A 26,101-nucleotide genomic window follows, 5' to 3' on the forward strand; every position below is an offset into this window, starting at 1 on the left:
AAAATTAATGTATCGGGAATAAAATATTTGAGTAATTTATGTTTTGTCTGAAAATACGCACAAAGTTAATTGTATTTTCAACAAGTAATAAAACAATATTTGTTTCCAAAGAGCTCTTCAGGATGCATTGATGGTACTAAAATGTTAAAATTTAACTATGTTGTATTTGAATATGTCTAGTTTTATCGCACATAAAAAAATTTAAAATTTCAGAATAAAATATTTGGTAAATTAGGATTTTAGCTAGAAATACACATTGATTATTTTTTGTTTTAACGAGCTCTTCAGGACGTACTGTTAGTCGTACTAGAATGTTGTATTAGGGTATGTTATTGAATATGTCTACTTTATTAACAAATACTAAAATTGATGACTCTTGAATTAAATAAGCAACTATATAAACATACTAAAGAAATTGGTATTCGTGTAGATAAGATATAAGATTCATATATAGATTTTGAAGAGCTCTTCAGAACGTACTGATGATAACAGAATGTTGTAACTTTTTATTATGTACTTCAATATGTCTTTTGTGACTACAATTAATAAAATTTGTAGGTCTAGAATAAATATACGGGATTATTGTTTTTGTCTAGAAAAACATGCTATAGTTGATTTTTTTGGTCAAAATTTGTAATTCAACGAGCTCTTCAGGACGTGGTGTATGTACTAGAGTGTTGAAATTTGGGTATGATATACATGAATATGTCTATTTTGATAGCAGAAACTAAAATTAGCAAGTCCCGAATAAAAATTATGACTGATAAATATTTAAGTAAAAAATACACAAAAGATATTGATTGGGACAATTGGGTATGAGGTAATAAAACGAATATTGTTTTCAAGGAGCTCTTCAGGACGTACTGTTAATACTAGAAAGTTGTATATTGGGAATTTTATACTTGAATATGTCTACTGTAATAACAAATACTAAAATTGATAAGTCTTGAACAACAAATATAAGAAATTAAATAATTAACTAGATAAACATATTAAAGAAACTGATAATGTATTTATATATAGATTTTGAAGAACTCTTCAGGACGTATTGATGATAATAAAATGTTGTAACTTTTTTATTATGTACTTCAATATGTCTTTTATGACTACAATTAATAAAATTTGTAGGTCTCTGAATAAAATATATGGGTAATTATTGTTTTTGTCTAGAAAGCTATAGTTGATTTTTTTAGTCAAAATTTGTAATTCAATGAGCTCTTCAGGACGCAGTGCTTGCACTAGAGTGTTGAAATTTAGGTATGATATACATGAATATGTCTACTTTGATACCACAAACTAAATAAATAAAATAGACATACTATTATGATAAAAAATACTAAAATTGATAAGTCTTGAACAAAAAATATAAGTAATTAAATAATTAACTAGATAAATATACCATAGAAACTGATAATGTATTTATATATAGATTTTGAAGAGCTCTTCAGGACGTATTGGTGATAATAAAATGTTGTAACTTTCGTATTATGTACTTCAATATGTCTTTTATGACTACAGTTAATAAAATTTGTAGGTCTCAGAATAAAATATACGGGTAATTATTGTTTTTGTCTAGAAAAACATGCTATAGTTGATTTTTTTGGTCAAAATTTGTAATTCAACGAGCTCTTCAGGACGTGGTGTTTGCACTAGATTGTTTAAATTTGGGTATAATATACATAAATATGTCTATTTCGATAGCAGAAACTAAAATTAGCAAGTCCTGAATAAAAATTTAAAATTAATCGATATTTAAGTAAGAAATACACTGAAGATAATGGTTGGGATAATTGGAATTCGCGGTATGAGGTGATAAAACAAATGTTTGTTTTCAAAGAGCTCTTCAGGACGTACTGATGGTACTAGAGTGTTGTAATTTAGGTATGATATACATGAATATGTCTACTTTAATACCACAAACTAAAATTGGTAAGTCCTGAATAAAAAAATATGACTGATAAATATTTAAGTAAAAAATACACAAAAGATATTGATTGGGATAATTGAGTATGAGGTAATAAAACGAATATTTGTTTTCAAGGAGCTCTTCAGGACGCACTTATAGTACTAGATGTTTGTAATTTTGGTATTTTGTTCTTCAATATGTCTACTTTTGGACCAAAATATTAAAAGTGATAAATTCAGGATAAATCATGCAGATAAATTATATTTTTGTCTAAATTTACACTTTTCCTTGACTAACATTTTACAGATGTTTGTATTTCAAGGAGCTCTTCAGGACGTACTGATGGTACTAGAGTGTTGTAATTTGGGTATGATATACATAAATATGTCTACTTTGATACCACAAACTAAAATTGGTAAGCCCTTAATAAAAAAATATGACTAAAAAATATTGAAGTAAAAAATACACAAAAGATATTGCTTGGGGTAATTGAGTATGAGGTAATAAAACAAATATTTGATTTCAAAGAGCTCTTCAGGACGCACTTATAGTACTAGATGTTTGTAATTTTGGTATTTTGTTCTTCATTATGTCTACTTTTAGACGAAAATATTAAAAGTGATAAATTAGGAATAAATCTTGCAGGTAATAAATATTTTTGTTGAAAAAAACACTTTTCCTTCACTAACATTTTACAGATGTTTGTATTTCAAGGAGCTCTTCAGGACGTACTGATGGTACTAGAGTGTTGTAATTTGGGTATGATATACATGAATATGTCTACTTTGATACCACAAACTAAAATTGGCTAGTGCCGGATAAAAAATTTTAATTAATAGATATTTAAATAAAAAATACACAAAAAATATTGCTTGGGATAATTGGGTATGAGGTAATCAAACGAATATTTGTTTTCAAGGAGCTCTTCAGGACGCACTTATAGTACTAGATGTTTGTAATTTTGGTATTTTGTTCTTCAATATGTCTACTTTTGGACCAAAATATTAAAAGTGATAAATTCAGGATAAATCTTGCAGATAAATTATATTTTTGTATAAATTTACACTTTTCCTTGACTAGCATTATACAGACGTTTGTATTTCAAGGAGCTCTTCAGGACGCACTTATAGTACTAGAGTTTTGTAAAATTTTGGTATTTTGTTCTTCAATATGTCTACTTTGATACCACAAACTAAAATTGGCTAGTCCCGGATAAAATATTTTAATTAATAAATATTTAAATAAAAAATACACAAAAAATATTGGTTGGGATAATTGGGTATGAGGTATTAAAACAAATGTTTGTTTTCAAAGAGCTCTTTAGGATGTATTGTTAGTATTAGAATGTTGTAATTTAGTTATGATATACATGAATATGTCTATTATGATAAGACATAATAAATTTGCTAAGTCTTGAACAAAAAATATAAGTAATTAAATAATTAATTAAAAAACACACACTAAAAAAGCAATATCTCATAAGAAACAAAATGGCAATATTTTACATAAATCAATATTAATAAAAATCTTACCTTTGTTTAGAAGTTTTGCTGCTTTTCTCACTAATATCAACTGCAGGTGTACTATCAAGCGTAGGATCATTTTTTAACATATCATGAGAAGATTTACCTTTTGTTGAATATTTCTGATTAGCACTTGTACTTTCAAATTCATCTTCTTCTGCTTCTTCACCAAAGGATAATAATTTAAAGTTTCTAAACAAAAAAAATACTATGCATAAACATATAAATATATATATATATATATATATATACATATATATTTATATATCTATTCCCTCACTTGACTCCTTTCTTCTTCTCCTTAACCTTAACAGGTTCCTTAAACTCGAATTCCTTACTAACCCTCGGCACGATATCAGAAAAAGGATTATTCAATATTTCAACTTTCAATATCTTCTGCGGGTACATAGGCCTTTCATCGTCATCAGTTTCGCATTCTTCTAACTTCAACATATTGAACAAAGTCTCTCCAGTGACTTTACCAAATATCGTATGCTTGTTTTGAAGTTCCGGAGTAGCTGCCAAGGTGAAAAAGAATTGGGACCCATTGTCATCTTTTCCTGCATTTGCCATTGCAAGAAGACCACGTCTGGCAAATCTGAGACGCTGGTGGAACTCATCCTGAGAAAAGAAATACAATATTGATTCTGTTTGTGTAATTGGTTTTTGATTTGTAGTTCAGACTTTGAAAGGTTCTCCATAAATTGATTCGCCTCCAGTGCCGTCACCATTGGGGTCTCCTCCTTGGACAATAAATCCTTTAACGACTCTGTGAAATATTGTACCATCGTAATAACCTTCCATACAGAGTTGTATGAAGTTTCTGCATGCTTTTGGAGCCTCTTTTGCCCATAGTTCTACGTCGATGTCACCTACTGTTGTTTTTAGCAAAACCTACAAAGAAATAAATAGATTTATGAGAAACTAACCTTTACATATACAATACTAACAAAAACGCTAAATTATGAATATAAATAAATTATTTATTACCTTTCCTGACGTCGGAGGCTCTTGTATATAAATACTACTCATTTTGCTCTAATTTATTAAATATATACAAAAATTCTATTAAAATAAGTTAAAACTTTAATTTAATTTAACCACACACGTTTACACTTTTCACACACAAATTAAAGTATTATTATCATTCAATAATTCATAATATATTGATTTCTTTCAGTTATTTTTACACAATTTAAAGAAATCGTAAAGGTTAAGTTTTGACATTTGTAAACATCTTGACAGTTTTCAATGAAAATGGCGCCATATTAAAAAATGTTTAACAATAAATTTGTTTGAATCAAAAACTATGTGTAATAATTTAATAAATGATAAATTATATTATTTGAATCACATATAAGCTACAATTTGACTTATTTTTAGATCTATAACATATTTAAATACATATATAAATTTTTAAAAATATTCTTGACAGTTTACAAAAATGGCGCCAAATTCAAATGCTAATTTTAATCAATTTTACATAGATAAAAGAAGAGTATATATTATATAAACAGATATTATTAGTTTTTTAAAATAATAATATTGTGAATCATACAAATTACATTTTTAATGTCTTTTTAACATCAACATATCTCTTTTATTAATTATTTTAAAAATAAAGTTTATTGAATGTCAATCAGTTTTCAATCAAAATGGCGTCATTTTTAAAAATTAAAAATGTAAATTAAAAACACATGTAAAATATTTAAGTAAATGGTTGACTATATTAAAATCACATATAATTCATAATTCAAGTTATTTCTAAATCTATAACGTATTTAAATGCATATATGAATTTTTGAAAATATTCTTGACAGTTTGCAAAAATGGCGCCAAATTCAAACGCAAATTTAAATTTTTTTAATAGTTTTTTAATTCAATAATATTTATAATCGTAAATCATATAATCTATTTCTATTATTTTATTAAACAACAATATATCAAATGTAAACATAATATATCAAATTTATATCATATATCAAATGTTTTCAAATTTATTTATATAAATAAATGACGCTAAATTCAAATGTATTCTACAAAACAATTTTAAATAAATAATATATAAACAAATATTTTGAGCATTTTATGGTAAAAATCAAATAAAGTTTATTGAATGCAAGTATATTATATTACATCCTATAGTTGTACAAATAAATAAATAAAATAAATAATAATGAACATACTAAAATTATAAATTTGATTCATATTTGAGTTATTGGTAAAATATTAATATTAAAATAATAAAGCTACAAAATTAAATAGTGCTAACCAATTTTGTTTTTAAATAAAATTTTGTATAAAATTACAGAACAATTTATCATTTTTATATTAATGGCACGATTATTTATATGTTTATTAAATCCTAAACTTACTAAACGACAAACTTAAATTATTATAAATACATAATTAATTCATGATCGAATTATATAACAACTTGATCATCGTAAATAACTTAAATAAATAAACTTAATATATATTATTATAATAATTATTTAACTGGCACTTTATTTAAGTATTAAGAATCAAGTATCAAAGGTTTCAGAATGACTTGAAACGTAAAAAAAAAAACAAATTTTTGCAGTAACTGTTATGAAACAAAGTTACGTCAATACAACGTAATTGAAATACGGTTACGTTAATAGAATGTAACAGAAATAGTTTTGTTTGTAATCTCAATTTTATTTTGACTTGCAAAGTTAATTACTTTTTTATGCAAAATTACCAAAAAATGTTCAAATAAAAACCAAATCCCAAAATTGTGACTTGATAGTTTTAAAGAGAGTACTAAAAATATCCGAGAAATGTTTTACGAAAATTCTGAAAAACCGCCTAAAATTAACTAAGCATCAAGTAATTAACTAAGCAGCAAGTATCAAAGGGTTCAGAATGACTTGAAACGTCTAAAAACATAAACTTCTTTAGGTAGTCAAAAACCACAATTTAATTTCAACTTTAACGTAACTGTTATGAAACAGAGTTACGTTAGTACAACGTTACAGAAATACGTTACGTTAATACAACGTAACAGAAACAGTTTTGTTTGTGATCTCAATATTATTTTGACCTGCAAAGTTTATTATGTACTTTTTTATGTAAAATTATCAAAAAAATGTTCAAATAAAAACCAAATCCCAAAATTGTGACATTATAGTTTTAAAGAAAGTACTATTCATCGTAGCAAAATATATGATTACACAAATGAATAAAACTTTAAATATGATGGACTAAAAATTTCGAAAGTCTCGAAAAAATGTTTTAAAAAATATTTAAAAACCGCCTAAAATTAACGTAATTAATTAAATTAATTAATTAAATTAAAGTGAGTCAAAGACCAATAAAAAAAACCTAATTCAATATTATTAAAATGCGAATTCATAAAACAGAATTCTAACGAACCGTCCAAGTATTTCCAACCCGAACCTAACCTAACTTTTATAACTATTTCATATTATCTTATTTTAATTATGTATCCGTCTCGTTTTCCTTTTCATCGTACCCTTGTCGTCCACAATTTTTATTTGTGCAAATATAAGGATTATTTAAAGTTGGACAGTTGAAATGTTCAAATTGTTTTTTCCAAGTCATCGATTTGTTTCCAACCGGTTCAAACATATTGTTCCAGAGCGCATTCGTTGCTAAAATTGATAAAAAAATAAATAGATAAAAAATAAATAGATAAAAAAATATATAGGCGTAAATTGCATGATATATGGATAAAATAACAAAGGAATAATGTATATTGTGTGAGAGAGACGAATAGTGACGTATAGAGAGTGTCATTAGAGACAATAAACGAGTAATTAGAGATGAGGTGTGTTAATAAAGTTTTTATTACAATATAATCATTTTTTTCGTTTTCTACTCGTCGAGACTTTTCAAACGATACCCCACATGCCAAAAAAATACTATCTGAAATTTTTGAAGTAAAACTTCTTCAAGCTCGCTCACTACAAATTAATAAAAATCGTATTTTTTGTGGACAAATCACAAAGTTAATTTCCGCATTTAAATTCTATTTGAAAAGGGCTTTCAAATGATATCCCACATGCCATGAAATACAATCTAAAATTTTTGAAGTAAAACTTCTTTAGACTCCTCTGCTGTAAATTCGTAAAATGTGTGTATTTTGTAGACAATTCACAAAGTTAATTTCGGTATTTAGATTCTATTCAGAAAGGCCTTTCAAATGATACCCCATATGCCATAAAAACACAATCTAACATTTTTAAAGTAAAACTTCTTTAGACTTCTCTGGTACAAATTCATAAAAAGTGTATATTTTGTGGATAAATTACATAATTAATTTTAGTATTAGTTACAAATAATATTTATTTTTGAAAAAATCGTCTTCTACTTGTCGAGATCTTTTAAATGATACAATTTGAAATTTTTCAAGTAAAACTTCTTTAAGCTCGCTTACTACAAATTCATAAAAAGCGTATATTTTATGAACAGACCATATAGTTAATTTCAGTATTCGGATTCTAATCAAAAAGACCTTTAAAACGATACCCAACATGCCATAATAACACAATCTGAATTTTCTGAAGTAAAACTTCTTTAGACTTTTCAGATACAAATTCGTAAAAAGTGTATATTTTATGGATAAATCACATAGTAAATTTCAGTATTAGTTACAAATAATTTTTTTTTAAATCGTCTTCTATTCGTCGAGACCTTTTAAACGATACCCAACATGCGATAAAAGATACTATCTAAAATTTTTGAAGTAAAACTTCTTTAGACTCATCCGCTACAAATACATAAAAATTGTATATTTTGTGGATATATCACATAGGTAATTTTAGTATTCGGTAGAAAAATATAACACCTAAAAAAATCAATAAATTAAAACATTGCAGTAAAACTTCTTTAAGCTCGTTTACTACAAATTTATGAAACGTGTATATTTTATGAATAAACCATACAATTGATTTCAGTATTTGTCTTCTACTTATCGAGACCTTTTAAACGACACCCAACGTGCCATAAAAAATACTATCTAAAATTTTTGAAGTAAAACTTCTTTAGACTCCTCTGCTACAAATTTGTAAAAAGTGTACATATTGTAGAATAATCACGTAGTTTATTCCAGTATTCGGATTCTATTCAAAAATACCTTTCACACGATACCCCACATGCCACAAAAACACTATTGAATTTTTTGAAGTAAAACTTCTTTAAGCTCGCTTGGTACAAATGCATTAAAAGATAATTATGTTGACGTAAATAGAATAGAATAACAAAAGAATAATGTATATTGTGTGAGAGAGACAAATAGTGACATATAGAGATGAATATTGTATAGAGTGTCATTAGAAACAATAAACGAGTGATTCAAGATGAGGTGTGTTAATAAAGTGTTTATTATAATATAATCGTTTTTTCGTTTTCTACTCATCGATACCTTTTAAACGATACCCAACATGCCATAAAAGATACAATCTGATATTTTTGAAGTAAAACTTCTTTAAGCTCGCTTAGTACAAATGCATTAAAAGATAATTATAGCATGTCATATGGATAGAATAACGAAAGAACAATGTATATTGTGTGAGAGAGACAAATAGTGACATATAGAGATGAACATTGTATAGAGAATGTCATTAGAGACCATAAACGACAATCAACTATCCCTTACCCCTAGAGTATCCCTTCTGGCTGAAGTGGAAGCAATCAGCGCTGAGCAGCGTAAAATCAGTACTTTTACCATCATCGCTCAAAGGAAAAACCAGTTTTTCCGGAAAAGTTTGCACGACGACTCCAAAATCTTCGGTATCGGCATATTCTGGCAAATCGGCGACCTCCTTGTCAATTTTCTGCCATTGTCTGATAACTTCTTCATAATGAGCCCTTTTGTGCGAATGCATCGCCCCGAAGAAACAAGGGCATTCCATCAGATGGGTCAGACGACAGGATAAGGGACGGTTGAGGAATTTAGTCAACAGGGCAACGTCTGGAAAATAGAATTAAAACTCAAAAATCGTGTCTTGAGGCAAATTACTGGAACTTTCCGTACCGTAATGAATTATATTCGAGGAATTTTAAACGTTAATAATAAATACTGTAGGTTTCATTATTTTTGCTATCTTATTGTTATATCTGAGCAAATCAAATGTAAATCATAAATCATAAATCAATTTATCTCCGGAACATTAACAATCGTCATTTTATTTCGAACTCAATTTCAAAAAAAAATATTTGCCAAATTTGCACAAAATTAAAAAAGTGCTCCCATACAGTCACAGCCTAAACGCATTTGCAATTAATTCTGTGCGACACTCTCACTTATACTGTGCTATGCTTGGCGGCATTTTCACATTTTTTAATAGTTTTCTTCAAATTGAAAAAGTGCTCCAGCACATAGACAGTCTAAACGCACTTGGGTAAACATTTGTACCAGTAGCCCGGGTATTTTTTTGAATTTTTGTATTTAGTATTTAGTATTTTTCATCATCAACTGTATTTTACCAGACATGAAAATAAAAAGGACTCCGACTTTATATATTTTAGATTTAGCTCGTTAGTAGAGTCCTTTTATTAATTCTAGATTAGTTTGCCCGTCAATAGAGTCCTTTTTTGTATATTTTTTGCTTTAGCTCGTCAGTAGAGTCCTTTTATTATTTTCTATCCTTTTGCTCGTCAGTAGAGTCCCTTTTTGGTATATTTTAACTATTCCTCGTCAGTATAGTCCTTTTATTAATTTTCTATCCTTTGCTCGTCAGTAGAGTCCCTTTTTGTCTCTTATAGATTTTGCTCGCCAGTATAGTCTTTTTAATAATTTCCCAGCTTTTGCTCTGAGAAGAAAAAGGACTCTACTGACGATTAAACTGAAATAAAAAATATTAAAAGAAAAAAGGGACTCTACTGACGAGCAAATTAAAAAACTACCTAGAATATGACTGTGCTTAGCCTGGGTCATTTTTTGAATTTTTAATTCAAAATTACGAAAATATTTTATGGAAAATAAAGAAAATAAAAGGGACTCTACTGACAATCAAATTAAAATGTTGACAGAAAAAGGGACTTTACTGATGAGCATATCGAAATGTCAATACAAATAGAGACTTTACTGACGAGAATATTAAAAAAATGGACTCTACTAACAAGCAAATTAAAGTGTCAATAAAATAAAGGAACTCTACTTTAAAATGTCATTACAAAAAGGGATTTTACCGACGAGTATATTAGAAAAGGAGCTCTACTGACGAGCGTATTAAAATATCAATACACTAAAGAACTTTACTGACGGACAAATTATCATTCAAGTACAAAAAGGGACTCTACTGATGGGCAATTGAGAATGTCATTAGAAATGGAAACTCCACTGGCGTACAAATTAAAATATCAATAGAAAAAAGGGACTATGCTAACGACCAAATAGAAATTTTAAAAGAAAAAAAGACTCTACTGACGAACAAATTAAAATTTCAGTACAAAAAGGGACTCAACTGACGTACAAATTAAAATGTTAATAGCAAAAAGGGATTCTACTGACGAGCAAATCAAAATTCTAATACAAAAAGGGTCTCTACTGACGAGCAAATTAAAATTTTAATACATTTGTAAATAATTCTGTGCGACATTTTCACTTATACTGTGTTTAGCTTGGCGGCATTTTCACACTTTTCAATAGTTTTTCACAAAATTAAAAAAGTGCTCCAGTAGTACACAAACAGTCTAAACGCACTTGGGTGCAACATTTACTGTGCTTAGCCTGGGTAATTTTTTGAACTTTTAATCCAAAAAAAATTAGAAAAATATTTTATGGAAAATAAAAAAAGATGTAATAATTTATTCAGAATGATCAGAAACCTTCAAAACGTCGAGAGATGCAAAAAAATTCATTCTCGATTTTCGGCCTATTACTACAACTAGCCTACGGGAAGTTAATTAAACTTAGCACTAGGAGTAGCACAAGGTTTGTCGTTGAGACTTACTTGGTGAAAGAACAATTTGTACCAGAGTTCTGGGCATTTGTTTCAACGTTCTCAAAACAGCATGCAGATGTTCCCTGTGCTGCTCCAGAATGTCTTCAGGTTTATCCTTGTAGCAAATGTCCAGGCAAAAATCGTTTGGACCGATCATCATAGTTATCAACTAAAAAAAAGTAACAAAAATTACTTGAATCCAGATTTTGCAATTTATTATTTACCAACGTACCTTCCAATGTTTCGCAAAATTAACCCGCGGATCACTAGAAATCCTCTTCACCAACATCTTGGCCATATAAGGCGTGTCTCTGGACATGGCACCAGCTTCTGCAACGTTGAATTGTGATTCCCTAAAATAAAATAAATAAAAATTTACCAGATTGTACTACTGTACCGATTGTTATGAATCAAAAATTATTTTTAAGTTACTTGTGAAACGTGAAGGAATCCGCCAAAGAATATCCAAACAATTTTGGATTGTACTCCTTGAGCATATTGGGCAACGTTAGATACTCTCTCCAGGTACCTTGGCCTCCTATTGACCAAGAAATTCCACGATTTTCGGTGAAAACCTGGGAAAAATGTGGATTGAAAAATTGTATAAATTTAGTACATTATAAACTAATACATATACAGTAGAACTCCAATTATCCGAACAATTGGGGACCGGGACCCATTCGGATAACCAAATATTCGGATAATCGGAGTTTTTTTTTTAAATTGCCATTGGAGAGAAAAAAAGTTACGTTTTGATATTGCACTATTTTTTTATTGAATTAAATGAAAGAAACATGACATTTTCACATGTTTTAAATATAAATAAAATGTACTTATGTACAAGTTTAGAAATAAAAATCATTGTTTTGTAAACATCTCCGTCAAATCAAAACAAACACTGGCTTTGCTGGTGGAAGAATAATAGCGCACTTAGCCATTGTTTAAACAATTTTTTTTTTGGAAAGTGATTCGGATAATCGGCGATTCGGATAGTCGAAGTTCGGATAATTGGAGTTCTACTGTACTATGGTGACAAATACTAAAACTGATAACTTTTTCCACAAAATTTTAGGATATTTAAGTAATCTCTCAAAAAGTGCCGGGACGTCTAGAAAATTAAATTAAGATTTTGAGGAGCTCTTCAGGACAAACCGTTGGTACAAATGATGTAAAAACTTAGTATGTTCTACCCTGATATATATGGTATGATGACAATTACTAAAACTGCTGACATTTCTCACAAAATTTTAGGATATTTAGGTAATCTCTCAAAAAGTGCCGGGACGAAACTATAATACAATACGTCTAGAAAATTAAGTTAAGATTTTGAGGAGCTCCTCAGGACAAACCGTTGGTACAAATGATGTAAAAACTTAGTATGTTCTACCCTGATACATATACTATGATGACAATTACTAAAACTGCTAACTTTTCTCATAAAATTTTAGGATATTTAGGTAATCTCTAAAAAAGTACCGGGACGAAACTATATTACAATACGTCTAGAACATTAAGTTAAGATTTTGAGGAGCTCCTCAGGACAAACCGTTGGTACAAATGATGTAAAAACTTAGTATGTTCTACCCTGATACATATACTATGATGACAATTACTAAAACTGCTAACTTTTCTCACAAAACTTTAGGATATTTAGGTAATCTCTAAAAAAGTGCCGGGACGAAACTATAATACAATACGTCTAGAAAATTAAGTTAAGATTTTGTTGAGCTCCTCAGGACAAACCGTTGTTACAAATGATGTATAAATTTAGTATACTGTACACTGATACATATACTATGGTGACAATTACTAAAACTGATAACTTTTCTCACAAAATTTTAGGATATTTAGGTAATCTCTAAAAAAGTACCGGGACGAAACTATATTACAATACGTCTAGAACATTAAGTTAAGATTTTGAGGAGCTCCTCAGGACAAACCGTTGGTACAACTGATGTAAAAACTTAGTATGTTCTACCTTGATATATATGGTATGATGACTATTACTAAAACTGCTAACATTTCTCACAAAATTTTTGGATATTTAGGTAATCCTTAAAAAAGTATGGGGACGAAACCATAATACAATACGTCTAGAAAATTAAGTTAAGATTTTGAGGAGCTCCTCAGGACAAACCGTTGGTACAAATGATGTAAAAATTTAGTATGTTCTACCCTGATATATATACTACGATGACAATTACTAAAACTGCTAACTTTTCCCACAAAATTTTAGGATATTTAGGTAATCTCTAAAAAAGTACCGGGACGAAACTATAATACAATACGTCTAGAAAATTAAGTTAAGATTTTGAGGAGCTCCTCAGGACAAACCGTTGGTACAAATGATGTAAAAACTTAGTATGTTCTACCCTGATACATATACTATGATGACAATTACTAAAACTGCTAACTTTTCTCACAAAATTTTAGGATATTTAGGTAATCTCTAAAAAAGTACCGGGACGAAACTGTAATACAATACGTCTAGAAAATTAAATTAAGATTTTGAGGAGCTCCTCAGGACAAACCGAAGAGGATAAGTGTGAGTCGTTTGCTATAACTTGGCCTATTGGCAAGTTGCTAGAAATTTTGTTGGCTAACTATAAAACATGATGGCTCTGGATCATGATGGCAAAACATTATGAAAATTTGTAAAAATTGATAAAAGAAAAGATTATGTTTTGTTTTCTGGACGTTCATTGTCATTCTGTAACGTTTGATCCTCAAATTCACAACTGTTTACAATCTATTGACCAGGATATTCCTCGATTTTCGGTAAAAACTTGGGATAGCAGAATGTGGTTTAATAAAGAGAGGAATTATAAATCGTTTGTTACAACTTGGCCTATTGGCAAGTTGCTAGAACCATTTTTGGCTAACTATAAAATATGACGACTCTGGATGATGATGACAAAACATACGGACAAAAGGTAGAAATTCAAAAAGACAAGAATTCAGGAAATAGTTTTTGCCAATTTTCACTTTTTTAAGTCATTTTGAGTCGTTTGGCATACCAAATTAGAAATTTCCACCACCTATTGACCAGAATATTACACGATTCGCTGCAAAATCTTGAGAAAGAATTATGTGAATTGATAAAGAGGGGAAATATGAATCGTTTGTTACAACTTGGCCTATTGGCAAGTTGCTAGAAAATTTTTTGGCTAACTATAAAACATGATGACTCTGGATAATAATGGCATTGAATATGCAAAAATTCTTAAAGTTCAGAAAACAAGTTGTCTAAAAATCTGGATTTCTATTTTGTGTCTTCTAAATTATTTGACACTCAAAATTGAAAAATTTCCACCAACCTATTGACCAGGATATTTCATGATTAGCAGCAAAATCTTGAGAAAAAATAATGTGGGTTGATAAAGAGAAGAAATATGAATCGTTTGTTACAACTTGGCCTATTGGCAAGTTGCTAGAAGAATTTTTGGCTAACTATAAAATGTGATGACTTTGAATGACAAATTCAAAATATACAGAAAATTGTTAAAATTGATAAAAAACGATTATGTTTTGTTTTCTAGACGTTTCTTGTCTTTCTGTAACGCTTGATCCTCAAAATTACAATTGTTCACTATCTATTGGCCAGGATATTTCATGATTCGCAGCAAAATCTTGAACAAAAATAATGTGGTTTGATAAAGATAAGTAATATGAGTCATTTGTTATAACTTGGCCTATTGGCAAGTTGCTAGAATATTTTTTGGCAAGCTTTAAAATATGATGACTCTGTCTGATGATGGCAAAAAATACGCAAAAATTGTAGAAGTTTATAAAAGAAGATCTCCGAAAATCTGGTTTGCTATTTTGTGTCTTTTAAATTATTTGACACTCAGAACTGAAAATTTCCTTTAATTACTGACCAGGATATTTCATGATTCGTAGCAAAATCTTGAACAAAAATAATGTGGTTTGATAAAGAGAGGTAATATGAATCGTTTGTTACAACTTGGTCTATTGGCAAGTTGCTAGAACAATTTTTGGCTAGCTTTAAAAAATGATTACTTTATCTATATACAAAAAAAAATTATATAAGTGAATGAAGGAAAACTTTATGTTTTTACTAGAATTTTTGATTTACTACTGTAATGTTTTTTAAAGTCAACCATAAATTTTAAATTTCTTTCACTTATTGACCAGAATATTCTACGATTCGCAGCAAAATCTTGAACAAAAGTAATATGGTTTGATAAAGAATGCAAATATGAATCATTTGTTACAACTTGACTTATTGGCAAGTTGCTAGAACGATTTTTGGCTAGCTTCAAAAATGATGACTTTTTCTATATACACAAAAAATTATAAAAGTTGAAAAAGAAAAAGTTTATGGTTTTATTAGAATTTCTGATTTAATACTGTAATGTTTTTTAAAATCATTCTGAATCGTTAAACCCTAAATTGTAGAATTCCTACACCTATTGACCAGGATATTTCACGATTTGCAGCAAAATTTTGAGAAAAAATAATGTGGATTGATAAAGTGGATAAGTATGAGTCGTTTGTTATAACTTGGCCTATTGGCAAGTTGCTAGAACAATTTTTGGCTAGCTTTAAAAAATGATTACTTTATCTATATACAAAAAAAAATTATATAAGTGAATGAAGGAAAACTTTATGTTTTTACTAGAATTTCTGATTTAATACTGTAATGTTTTTTAAAATCATTCTGAATCGTTAAACCCTAAATTGTAGAATTCCTACACCTATTGACCAGGATATTTCGCGATTTGCAGCAAAATCTTAAACAAAAATAATGTGGTTTGATAAAGAGAGGTAATATGAGTTGTTTGTTACAACTTGGTCTATTGGCAAGTTGCTAAAACTCTTTTTGGCTAGCTATAAAACATGATGACATTGGATAATGATGACAAAAAATACGCAAAAATTGTAGAAGTTTATAAAAGAAGATCTCTGAAAATATGGTTTGCTATTTTGTGTTTTCTACTTTATTTGACACTCAAAATTGAAAATTTCCATTAATTACTGACCAGGATATTTCATGTTTCGTAGCAAAATCTTGAACAAAAATAATGTGGTTTGATAAAGAGAGGTAATATAAATTGTTTGTTACAACTTGGCCTATTGGCAAGTTGCTAGAACTATTTTTGGCTAGCTTTAAAAAATGATGACTTCATCTATATACAAAAAAAATTATATAAGTGAATGAAGGAAAACTTTATGTTTTTACTAGAATTTTTGATTTACTACTGTAATGTTTTTTAAAGTCAACCATAAATTTTAAATTTCTTTCACTTATTGACCAGAATATTCTACGATTCGCAGCAAAATCTTGAACAAAAAAATGTGGTTTGATAAAGAGAGGAAATATAGATCGTTTGTTACAACTGGGCCTATTGGCAAGTTGCTAAAACAATTTTTGGCTAACTTTAAAAAATAATGACTTTATCTATATACACAAAAAATATATAAGTTAATGAAGGAAAACTTTATGGTTTTACTAGAATTTCTGATTTAGTACTGTGATGTTTTTCAAAGTCATTCTAAATAGTTCAATTCTAAATTCTAGAATTCCTACACCTATTGGCCAGGATATTCCACGATATGCAGCAAAATCTTGAGAAAAAATAATGTGGATTGATAAAGTGGACAAGTATGAGTCGTTTGCTATAACTTGGCCTATTAGCAAGTTGCTAGAACGATTTTTGGCTAGCTTTAAAAAATGATTACTTTGTCTAATGATTCTAACACACAAAAAAAAATTATAAAAGTCAACAAAAAAATGAGATTTAAATTTTCATGTTTCTTGGATGTTTCAAGTCATTCTGAATCGTTCAACCAGGATATTTTATGCTTAAGGGTAAAAAAAAACTGACACAATAGAAAGTGGACTGATGAAGAAAGGTATAATGAATCGTTTGCCATAATTTATAGGCGCTACAAAAAAATTTCCTTTACCTGAAATATATTAGTAGCTGCTCCGCCGTTACCAGCTGTTAAGGAATCTCCTGAATGGTAAAAGTTTTGTTTATAAATTTAGTTTAATTTAATAATTTGCACTATTTTTATTATTTTTTATTACCTATTGCTCCAATCACATCAATATCACCAGGTTTCAATTTATGGACACTTTTTGGAGGTTCAGAACTCCTTCCATTTTCCAAAGAACAAGGAAAAGGCATCTCGTCCATTGACGGTTGTAATTTCTAGATAACAAAAATTAGTCAATAAGATTGTAAAAAAATTGTGCAAAGTTTTAGCTTACGTTTAGGTTCCTGTAAATCCTTAAATTTCTGGGACTATTCGAAGACCTTCCTGCCAAATTTAGGCCCAACATTTTTAGGAACCGAAATTGGTCCCGGAACCTCTCAGAATCTGCAGGACTGACTTGGCTTTCAATGTTTTCCAGTGATATCCAGAGAATCAGGAGCAGGGGTATAAATTTTGACTTTGGTGCCATTTTAACTTGAGGTAAAAAGAGATAAGCGACTTGAATAACATATAATTATTGATTTAATTTTATATAAAAAATAAGTATAAAATAATAATTTAAATTTCACATGATTTTGTTGAAAAATCACGTATGTTAAATTTAGTATATTTAGTATAAAGTATTAGTTTAGTATATTTGGTATAAGTTTAGTATAAAATATTAGTACATATAAATAAAATAAATAAAAATTAATTTAGACGAAAAAAATAAATTTATTGTCATTAATAATATGAATTATATTTGATGTTATTCTGAAGATTATTATAAATAAATTATTTATAATTTAATATATATATATATATATATATATATATATATAAATTAAAATATAATTAGTATCAATTATTAATTTAATGATCATTTAATTAACAGAAAGTGTATGGTTAACGTTTTTTTAATTGTACAAAAGTTATTTTCAACTAATTGAATTTTGGAATTTTTAAATAAATTTTTATATATATATATATATATAAATATTATATTTTATTATATATATATATATATATATATATAATTGTCATGTTTTTCTTCTATTATGACATTATTAAAATGTCCATAAAATTGTTTTTGTTCTTTTCCTCGGAAAACTATAAAACAATTTAACACACTTTTTACAATTTTATCATTTTTATAATTAACTAATTATGTATATATATATATATATATATATATATATTTATATATATATATATATGTATACATATATAAATTTATAAAAAATTTAATAAAGATGTACTCACCTCTAAATATACTTTACTTGATTTTTTATTATTATATCACACAATTACACAATTATTTATTTAAGATTCAATAGAATTAAAAACATATTTTTTACAATTTCTGTAAAATAATAAATTAGTAAAAATGATTATATTAATTATTATAATATAACAATTTTGAATATTAAAATTTAAATGTATCAATAAATAATTTTATAAGACAATTGAGAATATTAAAATAATCAAAATTTAACGCACAAAGAAATAAATAAAATTAATTAAATATTGCAAATTATAAAAGTATAACTTATTAAAAATTTAATCTAGAAAAATAGATTTCTAAATGTATTAAATTATTTAATGTTTAATAAATAATTTTGAAATAAATAATTAAAGAATTATTCCAGACAAGGAATTTAGTAACAAATTCAAAACAAATATAAATTGTTTTGTTAATAAATAATTAGTATTTTTATTTATAAAAAATGAAATGATTCAATTTCAAAATGAATTGTTTAAATTGTTGTTTAAATTATTTATCGATATTATAAAATAATTTATTGTTATGTTATATAATATTTTATATTGATTAATATTATTAATTAGTGTATATACGTAAATTTATTCTTTTTTCAATATTAAAAACACTTATTTAAAATTTAATACAGAATAATAAAGTTAAAATAATAAAATCAAACCATAAATTATTATACGAATATAAAATGAAGTTTTTGAGTTAATAAATTTCTATTAAATATATAAGATATTTTTATTAAATAATTAATATAATTATGAACGTTAAATTTGTTTTTTTTTTATTTCAAGGAAAAAAAGAATAAATTATTTTTTGGGATAATTTAAAATGTTCAAAAATTTACATTTAATTAAAAACGCAATTATTAATAAAATAGTAACATTTATTTATTTATTCATAACTTTATTTGTTTATGTATTTATTGATGCATTTGCATATTTATTGATTTCTCTATTAATTTATTTATTTATGATATGGATATTTATTTATTTATTAAATAAATTGTTTGATTAAATTTGTTTATTTCTTCATTCTTACATTTACTTATAAATTTATTCATTCATTATTAACTTTTTAGTTTATTTTTTATTTGCCATTTGCATATTTATTTATTTTTTAAATTGAATATTGAATTTACATATTTCATATCTTTTTATTTATTAATTCATCCTATATTGTATTTATTAATTCATTAATAGATTTATTCAATTCATAATTTATTTTTTAGTTTATTTTTTTATTTATCATTAGCATATTTATTTATTTTTTAGATCAATTATTTAAATTATATTTGTTTATTTTTGTATTTATAAATTTATTCACATATTTATTTAATTAATTATTAATTTTTTAGTTATTTTTTTAATTTCCATTTGCATATTTATATATTTATTCAATAATTTTTTTAAAATACATTCTAGTTCTTCAATCATATATTTATTTATTAATATTTTATATATTTATTTTTTATTTTATTATTAATTTTTTACTTTATTTTTTATTTATTATTTTTATATATATTTATTAAATAATTTGGATATATTTGTTTATTTCTTCATTCTTACATTTATTTATAAAACAAAAATTTATTCATATATTCATTTAATTCATTATTAACTTTTTATTTTATTTTTTAATTATTATTTGCATATATATTTTTCAAAAAAATTGGTTATATTTGCTTATTTCTTCATTCTTATATTTATTTATAAAATATAAACTTATTTAAATATTAAGTTTTTATTTTATTATTATGTTTTAGTTAATTTTTTAATTTTCAATTTACATATTTATATATTTATTCAATATTTTGTTTAATTTATATTTGTTCATTTCTTTGTATTTTTTTGTTAATTTACTCATATATTTATTTAATTCATAATTAATTTTTTAGTTTATTTTTGCAATTTACCAACTAGTTCTTTATTCATATATTAATTTGTTTATACAATTTATTTCATTCATAATTATTTTTTATTTTGCTTTTTCATTTGCCACTTGCATATTTATTTATTTATTAAATAAATTATTCAAAATATACTTGTCTAGTTCTTCATTCTTATATTTATTTATTAATTTATTCACACATTTATTTTATTCATAATTATTTTTTTATTTTATTTTTTATCATTTATTATATGCATATTTTTTTATATATTGAATAAAATTTCCTAATTTATATATTTTTATTTATTTATAAGCTTAATACGTTATTTACTAGTTTTTTTGTAAATACAATTTTTATCTAGCATTCTTTATAAACCAAGAAATAAAAATAAACTATAAATAACAATCATATTATTAATTTATCAATAATATTTTAGATTTTAAGTTAGACGAAATGGATTAAAAAAATCTGTTCACACACACACACACATACACACATACATACTTTTTCCAAATTCGATTCAGAAAGTCTTGAAGCGTCGGGAAAACATAAAATTAGCGAATCGGAAGTTAATAATCCATTTTATTAAAATAATATATTAAATACTATTCAGAAATTCTTAAAACGTTTGAATTTTTGAGTAATTTTACAAATTTTGTATACTATTCACATTTATTAGTATATTAATATATTAAATTTATATATTGAGATTAGTATTTATTAGATATTGAAAATGCAAAATTTTTAATATTTTGTAAAATGTAAACAAGAAAGTAGAAGCTCAAGAAATAAAATAAAAAATAAAAAATAAAAGTATTTATATATGTCTGATTGTTGTTTTAAATAGTTTCATTTTTTTAAATTTATTTGTGTTTTATTATTTTTATTTATGTTATTTATATTAATTAGAATTTGAAGATATTTAAAAAAAATGGAATAAAGCGAATCGGATTTTTTGATGAAAACATAAACTTCTCCTGCGGGAAGTTAAAAAATAAAAAATTGTTTATACTCCGGATTTATTATTTATATTGGTTTAAAATAATTAAGTCAAGAAACATAGTTATTATTATATTCTAATTATCACAAATAATTAAAATATTTTTTTTAATAATTACCACTTTTAATTAACAAATAAACAATTTTATTAAAATCACTAAACACGTAGTACAACACAACCACTGAACTATTTATTTTTATTTATTTATTTATTTACTTATTTATTTATTTATTTATTTATTATATTTTTTCCCGTAAACTTTTCTTCTCGATTCGATCGTTTAAGTTCGAATGTTTAACCAGGAAGTGTTGCATCCCGCATTTATATTAAGATCGGATCGACTCTCAAACTCCGGAGGCTCCGGAGACTCCGGATTCATGACGAACGAGACAGAGACAGTTAAAGGTAAACAGAGACAGGTTATTATATATATATATATATATATATATATTATATGCGTATTATATGCGTATAAGTGTGTATGGGTGTCGGTGCGTTCCGTAGCGTTTCGCGAGATACAAGAAGAAGTTCAATGTCAAGTGCAACAGTACGCACTTTTAATAAATACCATTGTCGATTTTGACAGTTTAAATTTCGAACTAGTGGTGTATGGCATCGTGCCTTAAGGCAAATTTAATAAAAAATTTTTGAAAACTTTTGAAACGAATTTTTTGGTACATTTTTTGTATTTTGAATGTTTTGAACTATTTTCATAGCAATTGCGATGCGTAGACAATATTAAATATAAAAAAGACTTTACTGACAAACAAATGAAATATAAAAAGAAAAAGGGACTCTACTGACGAGCAAAATAAAAATCGAAAAATCAAAAGAAAAAGGGACTCTACTGACGAGCAAAATGAAAACAAAAAATAAAAAGTAAAAGGGACTCTACTGACGAGCAAAATAATATTAAAGATAAAAAAGACTACTGAAAAGCAAATGGAATATAAAAAGAAAAAGGGACTCTAATGACGAGCAAAATAAAAAACAAAAAATAAAAAGAAAAAGGGACTCTACTGACGAGAAAAATGAAAAACATTGAAGAACAAAAAGAAAGTCCAATAAAGATGAGAAAATAAAAAAGAAACAAAGAAAACTCTACTGACGACCAAATTAAACTTAGTCTAACAAACAATGTTTCAGAACCGACTCATAGAAATGTAAACAAAAATTATTATAATTGAAATATCTAAACTAGTAATGTATGGCATCGTGCCTTAAGGCAAATTGCTGGAACTTCCCGTACCGTAATGAAATATTCGAAAAATTTTAAACGTTTTCAATTATATTATTACAAATATTGTAATTTTCATTATTTTTGCTATCTTGTTATATCTGAGCAAATCAAATGTAAATCATAATTAATAAATCAATTTATTAATTGTGTGTTAATTTATTTATTAACAATCGTCATTTCATTTCGAATTCAATTTCCAAAAAATAGTTAGTTGCCTAATATTTGCACAAAATTGAAAAAGTGCTCCTGTATAGTCACAGTCTAAACGCGTTTGCAAATAATTCTGTGCGACATTTTCACTTATACTGTGCTTAGCTTGGCGGCATTTTCACATTTCACTTTAATAATATATCATAAGTGTTCTTAGTCCTTAATATTATTTAATCATTTAAAAATGATTGGTAACATTTCTTATATAACTGAAAAAGTTTTGTTGGCTGCTCACTTACATAGATTTTTTGCAAATTCCAAAGCAATTTCTCTTTATCGAGTTTATTAAATTCCTTTCAAATTTTAGATTTTATTGTTTTATACCTTTATAGATATTATAGCTTTTTAAATTGTGAAATTCAAATTTTGTTCTATAACATCACATAACCGACTTTTGATACAAATTTTGACATCATACTTTTTCAAACTTTAATATTTTTTTTAATTAAACAGCACATTGCAATACCGTAATATTTTAGTATGTTCCACAAGACAATGATATTTATCAACTTAAAAAGTTTTATCGAAAAATCTTTTTTCAACAGTTAATGACAAAGAAACAGCTCGGCTGATTTTTGTACAAAACTAATCAGCAGGATTCCCAACCAACATCTTTCGAACGGTTTTTGAATTTTCAAAATCGATTCAGAATTGCGGGCTAAAACGTGGACGAAAAATTTCGAACCTTTTTCCTATTCACAAAGAAACGGCTTGGCTGATCGTCGCACAAAACCGACAAACGCAAGTCCTTATCGAGATACATCGAATGGCTTTCAAATTTTTGAATTCCTTACAGCCTATTTAGAGAAAACGTCGATTTACGGCACAAAATCTGTTCGTACTTTTTCCAAATTTGGTTTCACTCGATTCAGAATGACGTAAAACGTCGAAGAGAAAACATAAAATTAGCGAATCGGATTTTTTGATAAAGACATAAACTTCTTCTTCGAGAAGTTACTAAAAACTAGCTAATACTTAATGCAAATGTGCATATTTATATTTTCTTCGATTATTATTTATTATTAATAAATAATAATGTGAAGGACTCATTGATAATTTTTTTAAACATTCATTGAATTTAGTATTGAAAGTAAGACTTGATGTCTTGTTTAATCATCATTATAATTATATAAAATAATAAATAATTATATAAATATAAATTATATATATATATATATATATATATATAAACATAATTTTTCTTAAAGATTTTATGACTAGAGAAAAATCTTAAGTAAAAACAATTATATGTAAAAAGTATCTATTGAATGCACGTTATGGGGAATCACGTTAATTATAAATTATATTATATATATATATATATATGTTATATTATATATATATATACATATATATATATATTTAAATAGCCGCCCTTGTAACATTTACGATGCAATGTTAATGTCCTTTATTGAAATCTCACTTTTATATTTATAACTTGAAAATAATATATATATATATATATATATATATTATATATACATATATATATACAATTTATATATATATATATATACACACATATACATATACAATTTTTTAAATATAAAAACAATATGTATTTAAATCATTTAGAAAAAATGATTGTCTACTAATTTTTGTTATTATTATTGAAACAAATGCAACAACCCTAAAATTTCACCATACTACCACTAACCCTTATTTGTAATGTTATATAATTGATTTATCATTATAATTTTCTCATTATTTTTATAATTTTATTCATTATTAATTTTCAAAGATAATGGAAAATCTAAAGACAATTTATTTCTGTTAAACTCTTTATTTATTTATTTATTTTATAAGTCAGTATAATAATATTATTAATAAGGCTCAAGTCAATATTTTGCAGATTTAATATAATTTAATTAACTATTAGCTATTTTATTACTTATTTATTTATTATTTAGTTTATTTACTATAAACTTATTTATATTTAGTTAATTTTAATTATTTTTAAATTTAACTAGTTTGTTTGTTGCAAGTATTTTTTTTTTAATTTAATAAGTATTTTAATGAACTTTACAATACTTTTACAATATCATTATTTTGTTTAACAAATTTTAGGTTATTTTATAATATTTTAACAAATTTAAGTGTCTTATATTATATTTATTATTATTTTTTTTTCAAACAAATTGATAAGTATTTTTACAATATAAGTATTTTCTTTCACAAATTTTTAGGTATTTTGATAAAATATATATTTTGTTTCACAATTTTTTAAGTGTTATAAATTTTTAATTAACTAATTAATAAGTATTTTAATAATAACAATTATATAAAAATAATAAACAAAAAAATTATAATAATTAAAGAAATATTTTTGCAACACAAGAATTTAGTTCAACAAATTATGTTATAATAAGCATAGTAGTGCCAGTATAAATTTTTAATTTTTTATTTTTATTATTGAAACCCTAAATTTTCACCCTCCAAACACGAATCCTTGGCTTGTAATTTTGTTTTGGGCAATTAAATTATTTATATCTCATATCTAATTCATGTCAATAAATAATTTGTTATTAATATAATAAATATAGTTATTAGTTTATATCATTGTCATTAATTTGCAATAAAATGTCGATAAAATTTTTAACGACTTTTTGATGAGTTGGAAACTCGTGATTTAAATTTTAATTATATATATATATATATATATATATATTTATTATAACAAAATTTGTATTTTCTTATATTATTTTTTTAAAAATTTTTCAAATTCTTAGACGTCTAAATGGACAATTAAAATGTTAGAATAAATCTAAAATTATCATTAATTAATTGACCAGAACTAGTATGTATATATTTATATACTAGTTGATATTTAAAATTGCCAAAAAAATTAAACGAATACTTTAATTTAATATTTCTGGAATTACTAGTTCTGTTTGCTGCTGATCTAATGGTGAATTAATTTATACTAATAAAAATACATACATATTTAATTACCAAAACCATTTTGGTAATAAAATTTAGTTGGTAATAAAACCGCGTAGAAACTTTACACTTTTAATTTGAGAATTTTTGTAGAAGCGTTATTTGAATAAAACAATAAACGGTGGTGGCTAATACATCAAATGTCAAATGTTTTGACAGACGATATTCAATTACGTTTAATAAAATGTTACACGTGAATATTATTCAATTATGATTAAATTGTAGTAATTAGTTTTGTTTG

The 26,101-nt window shown here is 25.6% G+C and overlaps 2 protein-coding genes across 2 annotated transcripts; both read right to left on the reverse strand.

The window, feature by feature from the left end:
• Nucleotides 1-3,705: 3,705 nt before the first annotated feature.
• On the reverse strand, nt 3,706-4,502 carry LOC113385030 (spliceosome-associated protein CWC27 homolog). Its single transcript, XM_026622832.1, has 3 exons — nt 4,420-4,502; nt 4,114-4,323; nt 3,706-4,050 (listed from the first exon to the last, which is right to left on the reverse strand). Exons 1-3 carry the CDS (start codon nt 4,459-4,461, stop codon nt 3,706-3,708), a joined length of 597 nt encoding a protein of 198 aa, XP_026478617.1. The 5' UTR covers nt 4,462-4,502.
• A 2,392-nt stretch (nt 4,503-6,894) lies between these two features.
• Nucleotides 6,895-17,796, reverse strand: LOC113386411 (phospholipase B1, membrane-associated-like). Its single transcript, XM_026624191.1, has 8 exons — nt 17,602-17,796; nt 17,419-17,542; nt 17,295-17,344; nt 11,796-11,938; nt 11,596-11,716; nt 11,373-11,532; nt 9,074-9,388; nt 6,895-7,067 (listed from the first exon to the last, which is right to left on the reverse strand). Exons 1-8 carry the CDS (start codon nt 17,794-17,796, stop codon nt 6,895-6,897), a joined length of 1,281 nt encoding a protein of 426 aa, XP_026479976.1.
• Nucleotides 17,797-26,101: the final 8,305 nt, after the last annotated feature.

This window comes from Ctenocephalides felis, unplaced genomic scaffold, assembly GCF_003426905.1.
Source record: "Ctenocephalides felis isolate EL2017-DRISC unplaced genomic scaffold, ASM342690v1 CF-g0.4_SCAFFOLD_03571, whole genome shotgun sequence".
NCBI classification, from domain to species: domain Eukaryota; kingdom Metazoa; phylum Arthropoda; class Insecta; order Siphonaptera; family Pulicidae; genus Ctenocephalides; species Ctenocephalides felis.

Bases quoted from the DNA above. Each gene is read 5' to 3' on its own strand.
- LOC113385030 (XM_026622832.1), bottom strand. From the start codon at position 4,461: ATGAGTAGTATTTATATACAAGAGCCTCCGACGTCAGGAAAG. The intron at 4,324-4,419 runs GTAATAAATAAT...ATTTCTTTGTAG, and splicing joins AGCCTCCGACGTCAGGAAAG to GTTTTGCTAAAAACAACAGT. The intron at 4,051-4,113 runs GTCTGAACTACA...TTCTTTTCTCAG, and splicing joins TTTATGGAGAACCTTTCAAA to GATGAGTTCCACCAGCGTCT.
- LOC113386411 (XM_026624191.1), bottom strand. From the start codon at position 17,796: ATGGCACCAAAGTCAAAATTTATACCCCTGCTCCTGATTCTCTGGATA. The intron at 17,345-17,418 runs GTAATAAAAAAT...TTTACCATTCAG, and splicing joins TGATGTGATTGGAGCAATAG to GAGATTCCTTAACAGCTGGT. The intron at 11,939-17,294 runs GTAAAGGAAATT...CATTTTTCCCAG, and splicing joins CAGCTACTAATATATTTCAG to GTTTTCACCGAAAATCGTGG.